Genomic DNA, 14,225 nt, shown 5'->3' with positions numbered 1-14,225 from the left:
GTTTCCATATCTATACTGTATGATTAAAAGTGTAAAACACTATATTTTTACTCTTGTGCTTATGTCTTTAACCTATTACCTCCATTTCTAATCACCAGGTAATTGATTTCAAATCCCAGACAATCCAGTGCTATGAATCCATGGGTCAGAGACATGGTGATATCTGCCACACATTGTTGTGAGTTATGTCCAAATGATTGCTGCAAGTTTGGTTTGATCATCAAATTGCTTTGAAGGCATGTGTCTCATGTGCGTTTTTCAGGCTAAATCATCTTGTGTGATTCACTCCAGTCCAGTAGATGACAGAAACGCACCGTGAGTTGTTTTTCCAACCACCATAAAACACGAGATGAAACAAGAGCTGCAGACAGTTTGAGCGCGCAGGTACGTGTTGTTTAATGTGTTTTTACATCATTTTATGTATTTATGTTGTGTGCACATCAAGATCTATGTTGATATGCTGTTTTCTCTCTGTGGCGTTTTAATGACAGTAAAAGAAGATTATTATCTCCACATGGAGCATTGTTTTGAGACGGACGCTTTAAAATATTCAGTTTCAGGAAAAACAAGCAGAAATCTGTGAATATCACGTTTCATTTCTGATACATGAGCTCTTTAAATACAGCGGCTGTTTATAAACGAGTTCACTGTAGGTGATAATATACTTTACAGTTTATATCCTGTTATAACAGCTGATAATATTCCTGCTGTCATACACAAGCACACGTTTATTTTTTTTTGTATCATCTCAGAAACAGATTTTGTTTAACAGATCTGTTCTTGTGTGTAATTATATAATAATGTTTTAGAGTTTGATGAATGTCAGTCCATTATAATGATGATGTTTTTGTGTTCAGATGTTCATCATGAGAGAGCAGGTGGATGTGATCTGCTGTAAATCAGTAGGAACTGATCTGTCCATGCTGGATATTGATGATTTCATCACAGAAATCTCTCAGCTGAAGAAAGAGGTGACGTCACTGAAGAAAGAGGTGACGTCACTGAAGACAAAACTGAAGGAGAGAGATGACAGGTTACAGGTTAAACATTCATTTCATCCTTTTACCTGTTTAGAGTGAGTTAAAGTTGAGATTGTAAGTAAGTTTCAAATGATGTGATATGACTGTGACTCTGTGATGATGAACGGTACAGATGTGATTGTGTTGTGTTTGTCAGGAGCTGGAAAAGGTTTCCTGTCAATCTTCAGTGTGTGTGACTGATGGGACCTCCACAGAATGTCAGGATTCAGTGTGGAGCGGCAGAGATCAGTCCACACCACAGCAGCTGCTGGACAAACTCTCTGAACAGAGATCCAGAGACACACAGGACTCACAGCTCACTTTACTCTGTTCTACTGATGCTCAGGAGAGTGTGTGTGACAGTAATCAGGGTGATCAAACCTCCACAGAGTCTCTGACTTCTGTCTGTAATGCTGGAGAACAGCAGATGCTGCAGACACCAGTGAAGATTGAAGTGAAGCAGGAGGAGATCAAAGAAGAGGAGCACAGTGATGAAGATGATGATGAACAGCAGATGCTGCAGACACCAGTGAAGATTGAAGTGAAGCAGGAGGAGATAAAAGAAGAAATCACAGCAGAGGAACAACAGAGTGATGAAGATGATGATGATTTTATTCCTTCAGGTATGTTTCTTCCTTTTAATGTTGTTTTACATTTTCATGACAATCGACTGTTATGTCAGAATCTGTTACCAGATGATTTTTGTCACTCAAAAGTCACACTAAAAAGTCCCTTGTTGTTGTTTTGTATTGTTGTTTGAGAAGTGCTCAGTTGTCTTTTAAAGGAACAGTTCGCCCAAAAATGAAAATTCTCTCATCATTTACTCACCCTCATGCTATCCCAGATGTGTATGACTTTCTTTCTTGTGCAGAACACAAACACAGATTTTTAGAACAATATTTCAGCTCTGTAGGTCAAATCAATACAAGTGAATGGTGGACAGAACTTTGAAGCGCCAAAAATCACACAAAGGCAGCATAAAAGTAATCCAAATGACTCCAGTGACTAAATCTATGTCTTCAGAAGCGATATGATGGTTGTGGGTGAGCAACAGATACTTATTTAAGTCTTTTTACCCTAAAAATCCACTTACACTTGCCCTCCTGTGCGCATTCACGAGAGGTATTTTGTTTTTTGCTGGTTCACATTCTTCATTCATATCACCACCCTCTGAGCTGTTGTGGAAATATGATTTTTTTAAAAATAATTTTTCATTTCTATTTCCTTCCTGCCCAGTAGTTTGCAGGGCCGATCACAGATTTAAGACAAAGTTTGGTTGATTAGCAGCCGATCAATCGGTGCATCCCTAATGTTTTTATTTACATTTTTCCAAATTCGTAACAGTTCTGAAGAGTCAGGGACACTGGATTAGAGTTTCTGCTTATTGACTTTTGTCAATCTGGATGCATTGATTAAATAATTACAATGTGATGTCATTGATGCGCATAAACATCGATGTATATATTTTTTTTTAAGATGGCTGTTTGTTTTGACACACTAATGCCAGCCACGTACGTACACATTTCCGTCAAGTGATGCAGCAACCTTATGATATTCACCTTGTTTTCTAAGCACTAAATATGCTTCTCATGTGGGACACGGATGCGCATGGAGTGATTAAAATCCTGAAGTTGCTCTCTGCTCTTTCTGTGCGTCAACAGGGCCGCGAGCTCCAGTGAAAGGATAGCGAAGAGTCGATCACGTGATTAAATCGAGTTTTCCTCAATATCGTTTTGCATTTGAATTTGACATGAGAATTATCTATTTTAAAGCGCTATGGAGCAATTCAACAATGTCAAACGGCTGAACAGCCAAGATATTCTGAACAGCGCTGACAAGGGAAAGAGAAAACACCTGCCCTACACCAACATCAATTACAAGACTCACATCTTCATATCAACACCCTTACTAATATTTATCACAGTAAACTGTAACAGAATTTTTATTAAAAAAAAAGTGTAAGTTGTAGCCAAGAAAAAACAGGGATAACACATGCTCTCCTGTCATGGGAATGTAAGTATTCTGGATTGAAAGACTTGCTTGACTGTTGTAGAGATGACAGATTGTCACTCTAGTGTTTTCTTTATTCCACAAGGCAATGAGCTGTAATCAAACAATTGATGATCACATGATGGGACTTTATTTTTTTATATATTTATTTTTCTGTATTCTTTTTTTCAACAACAGAAGTACCTTATTTGGTTGTGGATGTCCCAATGTGTATAATGGATTTGTACTTTTCAGAGTGCTCGCAATATTCAAATTTTATTTTGCTTGCATTTGTGAACTATAAAAATATTAAATGAATGTGTAAAATAAGCACACAATATCGTAATATTGATCGCAGGCCCCTGAATCTAATTGAAATCATATCGCAACAGACTTTGAAGTATCGGTATACATTGGATCTCTTGCTAAGAGAATAGATATAACATTGTATTGTGAAGAAACTTGTGATTTACAACCCTAATGAAAGGAATAATCCACCCATAATTGCTAATTCTGTCATCATGTACTAGGGTGCCAATTGGGCAGAGAAACTAAGAATATTTACCATAAATATTTTTAAAATTTGAATATTATTCAAATTTTAAAGTCAGCTGATTTTTAAATTGACGTTGTTTCCCAAGTCCACAAGAGGGTGCAATTAATACATAAACCATTCAGCACCATTATATTATTGCAAAGAACATTCCTGGCTGTTAAAAAAAAGCATTTCATTTTCAACTAATGTGCATAAAATAAAAGTTTTAGTCGGTCCATATTTTCAAATGTAAAGTCAAAAGAAAATTAGGGGTAAACACTTCAATAAACCGTACACATAGTGTTGCACTTGCACTGATGCCACAGTATACTACTATTCCAGACTAAAGCTTCATAATAACAGCGAAAAACCACATTGATTTTTATTCAGTACAGTTATATGTAGAGTAGCATTATTCCCAGATAGCAGTGGTATTCGTCTGAACTTGGTGGTGAAGCAGCTCAGACTGTAAGCCCAGGCCAGGGGCTGTTCAATCAGACAGAACACAATAGAATGGAACCGAACGCGAGAATCTCAAGAGACACATTTTTAAGTTGAACTTCTTTCTCGCTAAAGCGTTTAAAAAAACTCACTGCATAATCTGAGAGACTCTTATAAGAGAGCAAGACGCAATGGCCAAGTACCTCCACCAACTGTAAGGGGCTGTTCACACCGAACGATTCTGCAACCATCCATTTGTTTTTCTATGTAAACACTCGCTAGACGAATGTCTTTGTTTCGCTTTGTTTTTGATTATTCATTGTCTCGTGCAGGAGCGCTGTTTTTTTAGATGATGTGTCTAATTAAAAATACATTTAAAAAGCATCTTGAGACATCTGCTTTCTGTTTAAGTGTATTTGTTGCACTGTTTCTAACCTTTTTTAGCACAAGAATGCGATCAATCTGAAGATCCAAAATTTTAATACAGTTTTAGCATTTAAATGTAGCATTTTTTTCTTAAATTCGACAAATATTCAATTTTCACATTTTTATTTGACAGCCCTATCATGTACTCACCATCATATCCTTTCAGACTGACTTTCTCTGATTGGTTCACACTCAATCTAAATTACTATAGTCATGAAATGCAGCTATCAGACATAGTGGTATAAATTACACTTTGCACTGCAAAAATCTAAAATTAATATTAGGAATGGGGATAAAAATCGGCTCTTACAAATTGTGATTCTTGAGACAATTTTTATCTCCCTGATAAAAAAACAAATTATTTAATTTTAAAATAGAAACGTTTTGCTTAATATGCTAATACAATAGATAGATAGATTTGATTACTAGTTAGCACAGCTAATGTCAACTCACAATCATTTAAGGAATTGTAATACATATTGATTTGGCATTTCAATATCATATCAAATCAGGAGGCAATTCCCACTCTCAATAAAAAAAAAATATATAAATGTTATTTCTTTTTACATTTGTCCCTCTATAATTATTTATTTATTTTTTTCAATTTACTGTGTTCATTGTAGAGCTGATGGAAGTGAAAGAGGAACAACAAGAGCTGAATGAAGTGGAGGAGAAGCATCATGATTTCACAACTGGAGAAAAATCTTTGAGTGGCTCAAACACTAAAAAGAATATCTCATCAAAAAAGCCTCAAAGAAGAGCAGCCAAAAATAATTTCACCTGCTCTCAATGTGGAAATAGTTTCTTATATAAAAGCCAGCTTAATGTACACATGAGAATTCACACTGGAGAGAGAACTTACACGTGCCATCAGTGTGGAAAAAGTTTCACAAATAAAGGAAACCTTAAGATGCACACAAGAGTTCACCCTGGACAGAGGCCTTACACATGCCCTCAGGGTGGGAAAAGTTTTGCACCTGCTGCCCGATTCAAAAATCATCTCTGCTGTCACTCTGTAGAAAGACCTTATAAATGTGATCAGTGTGGTAAAACATTTGTTGTGGCAGCGTACCTAAGACAACACCTGAAAACTCACACAAATGAGAAGCCTTACAAGTGTTCTATTTGTGGAAAGAGTTTTGCACGTGTGTCTTATTTTAAAGAGCACCAGAAAATACATACCGGTGGGGGGGCTCATATGTGCTTTGAATGTGGGAAGACCTTTACTACAGCCGGCAACTTGAAACAGCACCAGAGAATCCATACTGGAGACAAACCATACAAGTGCTCACACTGTGGAAAGACTTTCACTCAATCACAAGACCTGAAAGCACACGAGAGAATCCATACTGGAGAAAAACCTTACAAGTGCTCACACTGTGGAAAGTGTTTCACTCTTCCAGTAAACCTGAAAAGACACAAGAGAATCCATACCGGAGAAAAACCATACAAGTGTTCACACTGTGAAATGAGTTTCACTCAGTCACAACACCTGAAAAGACACAAGAAAATCCATACTGGAGAAAAACCATACAAGTGCTCACACTGTGGAAAGACTTTCACTCAGTCACAAAGCCTGAAAACACATGAGAGAATCCATACTGGAGTGAAACCATACAAATGCTCACACTGTGGAAAGTGTTTCACTCAGTCAGTACACCTGAAAACTCATGAGAGAATTCATACTGGAGTGAAACCATACCACTGCTCTTCATGTGGGGAAAGTTTCAGTGCGGCAAGTACTATACAGAAACATGTAAAAAATAATTGCTCAAGTAGTCACAGTGAGCAAAAAACATCCTCATGTCCAACGATATCAAGTAAATAGTTTGAAATTCAGAAACTCAAAAATTTCTCCCAAAAGGGCAGCACCATTTAAAGCCCTATTCGGAGGAGGAGGTAAGGGAAATCCATGTTTCACAGACTTGATTTTAATCCCATGTGAATCTGACATATCTGTTTTTCTCACACAACCTCTGTAAAAATTTCAGAGCAAATCACCTAATGTGGACATTTCTCCAAAAAGTAAGATCTTTGTCCCCATGTGCACTTGCAAACTGTAGTCTGGCTTTTTTTATGGCGGTTTTGGAGCAGTGGATTCTTCCTTGCTGAGCAGCCTTTCAGGTAATTTCGAAATAGGACTCTTTTTTTACTGTGGATATAGATACTTGTCTACCTGTTTCCTCCAGCATCTTCACAAGGTCCTTTGCTGTTGTTCTGGGATTGATTTGCACTTTTTGCACCAAACTATGTTCATCTCTAGGAGACAGAATGCGTCTCCTTCCTAAGCAGTATGATGGCTGTGTGGTCCCATAGTGTTTATACTTAAGTACTGTTGTTTGTACAGATGAACGTGGTACCTTCAGGTGTTTGGAAATTGCTCCCAAGGATGAACCAGACTTGTGGAGGTCCACAATATTTTTTCTGAGGTCTTGGCTAATTTCTTTTGATTTTCCCATGGTGTCAAGCAAAGAGGCACTGAGTTTGAAGGTAGGCCTTAAAATACATCCACAGATACACCTACGATTGACTCAGATTAGCCAATTAACCTATCAGAAGCTAATTGCCTAAAGGCTTGACATCATTTTCTGGTGTCTTAAAGGCACCGTTAACTTAGTGTATGTAAACTTCTGGCCCACTGGAATTGTGAAATAGTCAATTAAAAGTGAAACAATCTGTCTGTAAACAATTGTTGGAAAATGTATTTGTGTCATGCACAAAATGGATGTCCTAAACGACTTGCCAAAATGTCTAGGTTACTAGTGTAACCTCTGTTCCCTGACGGAGGGAACGAGACATTGTGTCGATGTAGTGACACTAGGGGTTCGATCTTGAGTGCCCCAATCACCTTTGCTTAAATAGAAAAGGCCAGTGAGAATTGGCAAGTGGAATTTGCATGCCACTCTCCACCCTGGACATACGGGTATAATACATAAGCGTGCACCACTCATTCAGATTTATGCTGAGGAGCCAATAGAGAGTCCCGGCCATGACAACGGCCGGTTCAGCACCGCGGCAGGAGGGACACAATGTCTCATTCCCTCCATCAGGGAACAGAGGTTACACTAGTAACCTAGACGTTCCTTGTCTGTCACTCACTCAACGTTGTGTCGATGTAGTGACACTAGGGATTCCTACAGGAAATGCCGCAGGTGCTGAACCATGTCAAGAGGTACAGAAGAGTGGACACGGGCAAGCTGCTGTGTGCCTCGCAGCGAGTGCTCGACCATGTCGTGACCTTCCAGTGAGTTTAGGTAAGGCGTCTCCCTAGTACCGTTAAGGGGGGAGGAGGCACTTACCCAAGGAGGCTATAGGCGGTGGCCTTTCCTGATATTTGCTGTTAAGCAATTTGCTGCCGAGCACCTTCTGGAATAACACTGGGAAGTGCTCTTCCCTCTCCAGGAGGGAGGGCACTACGGAGACCACATCCTACCGGAGAGAGATTAACATGTGGAGAATACCTCATATGGACTTACCAACTGGGAAGTTCACATATGGAATGATACCACTGGGAGGACCCTATCTAAGGAGAGGGTACACAGCAACAGTGGCCGAAGCAGAGCAAGGCTCTGATGAGGGGAAACACAGGGTTCACCAGAGGGGAAAACAAACAGTGGAAACGCATCACACAGGATTTCCCAGAGGGGAATCGCCACGTATGGAGCACTGAGCCCGAGTACACGGGCTCACCTGAAAAGGGGCATACCACGAGTACTGGGCCTGGTGGCGTCACTTCTCTGCCGAGTTCGTCACCGAACAGTGCTTAAGAATTGGAGGCGTCCAGGGTTCACCAGTTACAGGGAACTGTTGTGGACAAAATAGCGCACATTATCACCTTGAAAAAGGGGAAAGGCGTAATGCAAGCGGTACACCCAACCGGCTGCTCGGCTTACCTGCTGTTACCCTGTAACACTCGGGATGAAACCGGTTCTATGTGTAGGTTGTAAAACCTCGCAAAGGTATTGGGTGTAACCCAACCCGCTGCTCTGCATATGTCTGCTAGAGAGGTCCCCCTTGCCAATGCCCAGGAGGACGCAACACTTCTAGTGGAGTGCATCTGGACTCCCAAGGGGCATGGCAGGACTTGTGACTGGTAAGTCAAGGAAATGACATCCACAATCCAGTGGGCCAACCTCTGTTTGGAGACAGCTTTCCCCTTCTGCTGCCCTCCAATGCAGACAAAGAGATGCTCCGAGCATCTGATGTTCTGCGTGCGGTCCAGATAGTTGCGCAGGGCGCGAACTGGACATTGCAACGACAAGGCCGGGTCTTCCTCCTCTGAAGGGAGCACTTGCAGTTTCACCACGTGGTCCCGAAAGGGAGTGGTGGGAACTTTGGCCATGTAACTGAGCCGGAGGCTCAAGATCATGTGAGAGTGTGCCGGCCGAACTCCAGGCATTTGCTGGTGACAGAGAGCACCTGTAGGTCTCCCACCCTCTTGATGGAAGTGAGCGCCACCAGGAGGGCCATCTTCAGTGACAGTGCTGAGCTCGGCCTGCTCCAGGGGCTCAAAGGGGACTCTCTGTAGAGCAGGTAGAACCACAGAGAGATCCCAAGAGGGAATCAAGCACGGTCAAGGAGGATTCAACCTCCTTGCACCTTTTGAGGAACCTGGTGATCAGGTCATGCTGCCGTGAGAGTCTCCCATCCAGTGTATCGTGATACGCTGCTATAGCAGTCATGTACACCTTCAGGGTAGAGGGAGACAGCTGTCTCTCCAGCCCTTCCTGTAAAAAAGACAGTACAGACCCGACCGCGCACCTCTGTGGGTCTTCCCCATGGGGAGAACACCAGTTCATGAAGAGATGCCACTTCAAGGCATACAGCTGCCTTGTAGAGGGGTGTCTTCCACGACTTCATTACCAAAAAGTGCCTTCCATGACTTCATTAGCTCCTCGTTCACTTCTGGGAAGAAAGGCACCTGGGCGGGGCGCGGCTGTGAGTCCGATTCCAGAAACCAATCATCCAGCTGCTCAGTGCAGGGTGGAGGGTTCCACTTTAGCCCGATGTTCACAGCCACCCGGGCAAGCATGGCTGCTATCTCAGCGTAAGCCTCATCCTATGCTCTACCGCCCGTGAGCGGGATCTTGGAAGATTCGTCTGCTTCCAACAGCAGAAGCCCACCCTCCGATGCTGCGACCGATAACTCATCCTCGTCATGAGCTGTGAACGAGACATTAAATATGCCCTGATGCGGACCGCTTGCATCACTCAACAGCTCTTCCGGGTAGAACGAGCATGTTGGGGGATGGGAGGTCTGTGGGGGCTGAGCCGGCGGAAACGCTCCCATGTCCTCATCCAGATCGCCCACGGCGCTCGCTGACCCGGCCGCCTAAGCTTCAGCGCAGGATGGACTGGGTTGGGAAGCAGACGTGGTGGCACCTTGCTTCACGAAGAAGGAAGTGAGCTGCGACCGCAACGTTCTTATGGGCCTTCACGAAAACTGCCTCGGCATGCTGGCGCCCCAAGCACTCGAGACAGATTTCATGGCTGTCCGGAGGGGAGCGATAATGGCCACATCCAGTAGCACAAAGGCGAAAGGCCATTTTTAAAAAGACACCGATCGTTTATGCGAGCTCTTTTAGTAGAAAATGTACTTTTTAGAATATACTCTTAGCACCTGTAGACTTGGCCGCCGAAGCGCCCAGGGGAAACACAACACTCGACCGTGTGAGGGTGACTGCTGATATGCGCTGTAAAATCCAGCAGTGTAGGTGATGGGACAAACACAATACATGCATTCGGCTCCGAAGAAAAAATCTGAATGAGTGGTGCACGCCATCTCCTTTTATACCCGTATGTCTGGGGTAGAGATTGGCATGCAAATTCCACTCGCCAATTCTCATTGGCCTCTTCTATTTTAAGCAAAGGTGATTGGGGCTCTCAAGATCGAACCCCTAGTGTCACTACATTGACACAACGTCGAGTGAGTGACAGACTGGGAAATATAGTTTGCTAATATTAAATCTGTGGATTTTTAATGACTTCAACCTAAGTGTATGTAAACTTCAGATTTCAACTGTAAGCCTTTTATGTAAGTCTTAAATAAGTTGCATACATTTGTATTGTTTGGACGTAAAGTTTTCAGAGATATGTGTTTTAAATTATGAGGGGGTGGGAAGTAATGTGGGCTCATTTTAAACAATGGAAGGATATGTTGTTTTTTTGTTTTTTTCAAAAGGATGTACTTAAATACGCCCTGTACGAGTTGGCATCTTCAGAGAAAGATGGGGAGACTGACTTGACAGCTCTCTGATGGAAATTTTACTTTCTCTCCAATGTCTGATAACAAAAAGAACTAATAAATTGACAGATTTTTGACAAGTACATTTCTGTTTGGCTCTGTGACTTCACAACGGGGAAAATACGTCAATTTAAAGTCTTCAATCTACATCAACACCCAATTGTTCCTCTTAGTGGTGAAGCCTAGTAGCAGCAAGTTAAGAGTGTGCATTGCCACTATACTGCTTTTCCTGCAATGCCAGGTTGAATTTCCAACCGTCTTTGAACCACTGAAATTTTAGAGAATTTGTAAAGCAAAATGGGCTCTTTATCACCCATCAAATAATAATGATGAAAAAAAGAATATTTTGAAACTGAACTTTGAAATGTGAATATTTTTAAATGAAGTTTTTGCAAAATGAATTCAGTTGAAATATTCACAGCATAAATATACAATAATATTAAATTGCAGCTCCAAAAAACGCAAGCACTGTTACTTCAATGCAGGGTTGTTGTTTTATTTTATTTTTTGTCTGTCTTATTTGTATTTTAAGTTATTTTAAAATGAACTTTCATGTATCTTTTATTTTCTTTATAATTTCAATGTAAATCACTTTGAATTACCACTGTGTATGAAATGCGCTATATAAATAAACTTGCCTTTTGCAATTCAGCATGCTTATTTGTATCAAAGCAATTTGTCATTAGTACAGTTCCATAGAATATAACAATCTCTAATTACAGCAGAATTTAAATGCAGAAGAACACTGTATATTAAATTAGTGTAATCAGATTGTTGATTTATATATATATATATATATATATTCAGATTCTTATTACAAAAAGTACTATTATTAGGTGTCTGCGAAGGAAAGTGTCATTATCACTATTCATACTTTGGGAACCAAGTCATATCTAGAGACCAGAATATCAATAGTAAGACGCTAACAACCACTCCTAACACCCTAGCAACTGCCCGGCAATGCCATAGTATCATGCTGGTGAGTTTTGTACTGGTAAGCACCATTAATATTTGCTTCAGAATATGTTGAAATCAAACTGAGAGGTGATGATGATGTCACAAAGTGGCGAAAGTTATTAATATTAATTAGGTTATGTGCAGATAATATTAAACAATCTTTTATTGTTTTAATAAATAGTCATTCTTGATGACCAGTTCAAGCATTTTAATAAAAAAAAAAATTCCATTATTTGATAACTTGAACTGTATATTTAAACCTGTCAGTAGTTTTTGTCTGTAGTGAATAAATACATGGATCCATTGTTTGTGTTACACCTGCAGTGCCTGCTATCTCTCCTGTATGCCGCCAGAGGTCGTATCCCAAGAGCACTACCTTTTCACAAACTACATACCCATAATCCTCTGCTCAGACTGATTACTCTCACATCTGGTTCACATTAACTCTGGTTATTTAAGTTGCCTGTTTTCTTGTATTCAGTGCTAAGTCTTGTTTGCCTTGTCAACATTTCTGAGTGTTATTTACCCATCCTGTTTTCCCTGTGTTTTGACTCCTGCCTGTTTCTTGTATTTCCCAGCCTGCTTGTGAGTTTTGTGGATTTATTGCCTGTTTACTGGATTACCCTTCTGCCTATCGGATTTACTTGGTTAGCCTTCCTGGACAGTCTGCTTGTGTACTGAACCACTGCCTGCCTTTTTTTTTCTCTGTTTTGTTACTTTGTTTTACTATTTATACTGTTATTAAAATTGCATATGTATCTTAACACTCCTGCCTCGGCATCCTTGCTACAGAAGACTTCGCCTAACTTCGATTCAGCAGCTTTCCAACAGTTACACAAACTTGTTTCAGCGCAAGCAGCCATGCTTACCAGTCAACACCAGCAGCTGTGCAAGCTCACCTCAATCACGGAAGAACTTTTTAAATCCATGCAGCCAAACCCACAAGTATCTCCGAAGAGGTTTTCCACTAACAACTCTGCCTGCTGCACAACGCATTCTTCAGCTGTTGTCAATCCTCGACTCTCACTTCCAGAGAAGTTTGATGGATCACCCAGTAAGTGTAGAGGATTTCTTACAATGTGAGCTTTTTCTGTCTCAACTACCTCTCATGCATCCCAATGATGAAGCTCGTGTTTCCTTCATCGTATCACTGCTGTCAGGAAAAGCACTAGACTGGGCTATGTCAGTTTGGAGTCGTGAGAACATACTAAAGGGGTCCCTGTCTCACTTTCTTGCTCGTTTACGGGAGGTTTTTGAGCACTCTGAGGGTAGGAAGGTCCCGGGAGAACTTCTATTGAGTTTAAAAAAGGGGAATAGGTCTGCTGCTGAATTCGCCTTATCCTTCCGCAGACTAGCAGCGCAAACTGTGTGGGTAGAGGACACATTGAAGCTGTTGTTCCGTCAGGGGTTAAATCCTGATCTTCTGACTGAGCTAGCATGTCGTGATGAGGGGAGATCTCTTGATGAATTCATCAAACTAGCCATTTGCCTGGATAATCTAATCAGAGCCCATCGTCCAGTCAGTCCCCTTCAGACATTTCACTCTGATATCGTTGTAACCAGTCATCACGAGCCCATGCATGTGGGTCACTCTTCTCTCTCCTCCAAGGAACGATGACGCCGTCTTCGAGAGAGATTGTATATTTACTGCAGACAGTCGGTACATTTACTGGTTGCCTGAGTTCAGAAATTTCAAACACTATTATTATTGAACAGTTTGAACTTTTTGTTACATTGCATGTTCAAAATAGTGAACATCAATTGTCTGCCATCTTAGATTCAGGGGCTGCAGGTAACTTATTGACCTGGGTCTCGCCACAAATCTAAATTTGTTTTTGTCTTTTTGTCTACATGTCTCAGCGCTAGATGGACAACCCCTAGGCTCTGGCAAGATTCTACAGATCACTCAAACCATTTGTCTTCAAGTTGGAATCCTCCATGAGGAGATTCAGATCCTTGTCATTCACTCTCCTAAGAATCTGATTGTTCTTGGCCTGCCATGGCTGAGACTTCACAACCCAGAGATCTCCTGGAGAGATGGACAAATCACTCGTTGGAGTACTTCCTGTTTCCAGTCTTGCCTCAACCTTCCTGAACCCATCTCTCCCTCCTGTAAGCACCACGACGATTCTCCCTGACAAGGAGATTTAGATCCTACAACATTGTTATTCTGATCTCCAGGAGGCTTTCAGCAAATCAAAGGCTACACAGCTTCCTCCTCACCGTTCCTGTGATTGTCCAATTGACCTTCTGCCAGGCTCCTCTCCTCCATGTGTACAGATATACCCCTTATCCGAACCAGAGACTAAAGCAATGGAGGAGTACATTTCGGAGTCCCTTGAAAAAGGTTTCATTCGACCATCCACTGCTTCTGCTGCCTTCATCTTCGTAGGAAAGAAGGATGGGGGTCTTCGTCCATGTATTGACTACCGAGGCTTGAACACTGTCACCAAGTATCGCTGTCCCCTTCCCCTGGTACCAGCAGCATTGGAGCAGTTACGAAATGCCAAAATCTACACCAAATTGGATCTTCGTAACACAATTTAATCCACATCCGGGAAGACAGCCTTTTCTACACACACACCGGCCACTACGAATACTAGGTAACGATTTT

The 14,225-nt window shown here is 41.4% G+C and overlaps 1 protein-coding gene across 1 annotated transcript in view; it reads left to right on the top strand.

Moving 5' to 3' along the window:
- Nucleotides 1-285: 285 nt before the first annotated feature.
- LOC127418541 (uncharacterized) overlaps nt 286-14,225 on the top strand; it is a 32,764-nt gene continuing 18,824 nt past the window's right edge. Inside the window, exons 1-7 of the mRNA XM_051659120.1 lie at nt 286-384; nt 858-1,040; nt 1,177-1,642; nt 5,034-6,237; nt 11,936-11,969; nt 12,645-13,193; nt 13,793-14,144. Of these exons, the coding sequence (XP_051515080.1) occupies nt 858-1,040; nt 1,177-1,642; nt 5,034-6,237; nt 11,936-11,969; nt 12,645-13,193; nt 13,793-14,144 (2,788 nt within the window). The 5' untranslated portion in view covers nt 286-384. The remainder of the gene's footprint in view (nt 385-857; nt 1,041-1,176; nt 1,643-5,033; nt 6,238-11,935; nt 11,970-12,644; nt 13,194-13,792; nt 14,145-14,225) is intronic.

This window comes from Myxocyprinus asiaticus, chromosome 28 (genome assembly GCF_019703515.2).
Source record: "Myxocyprinus asiaticus isolate MX2 ecotype Aquarium Trade chromosome 28, UBuf_Myxa_2, whole genome shotgun sequence".
Classification (NCBI taxonomy): Eukaryota; Metazoa; Chordata; class Actinopteri; order Cypriniformes; family Catostomidae; genus Myxocyprinus; species Myxocyprinus asiaticus.
This window is presented reverse-complemented; position numbering and strand designations above follow the sequence as displayed.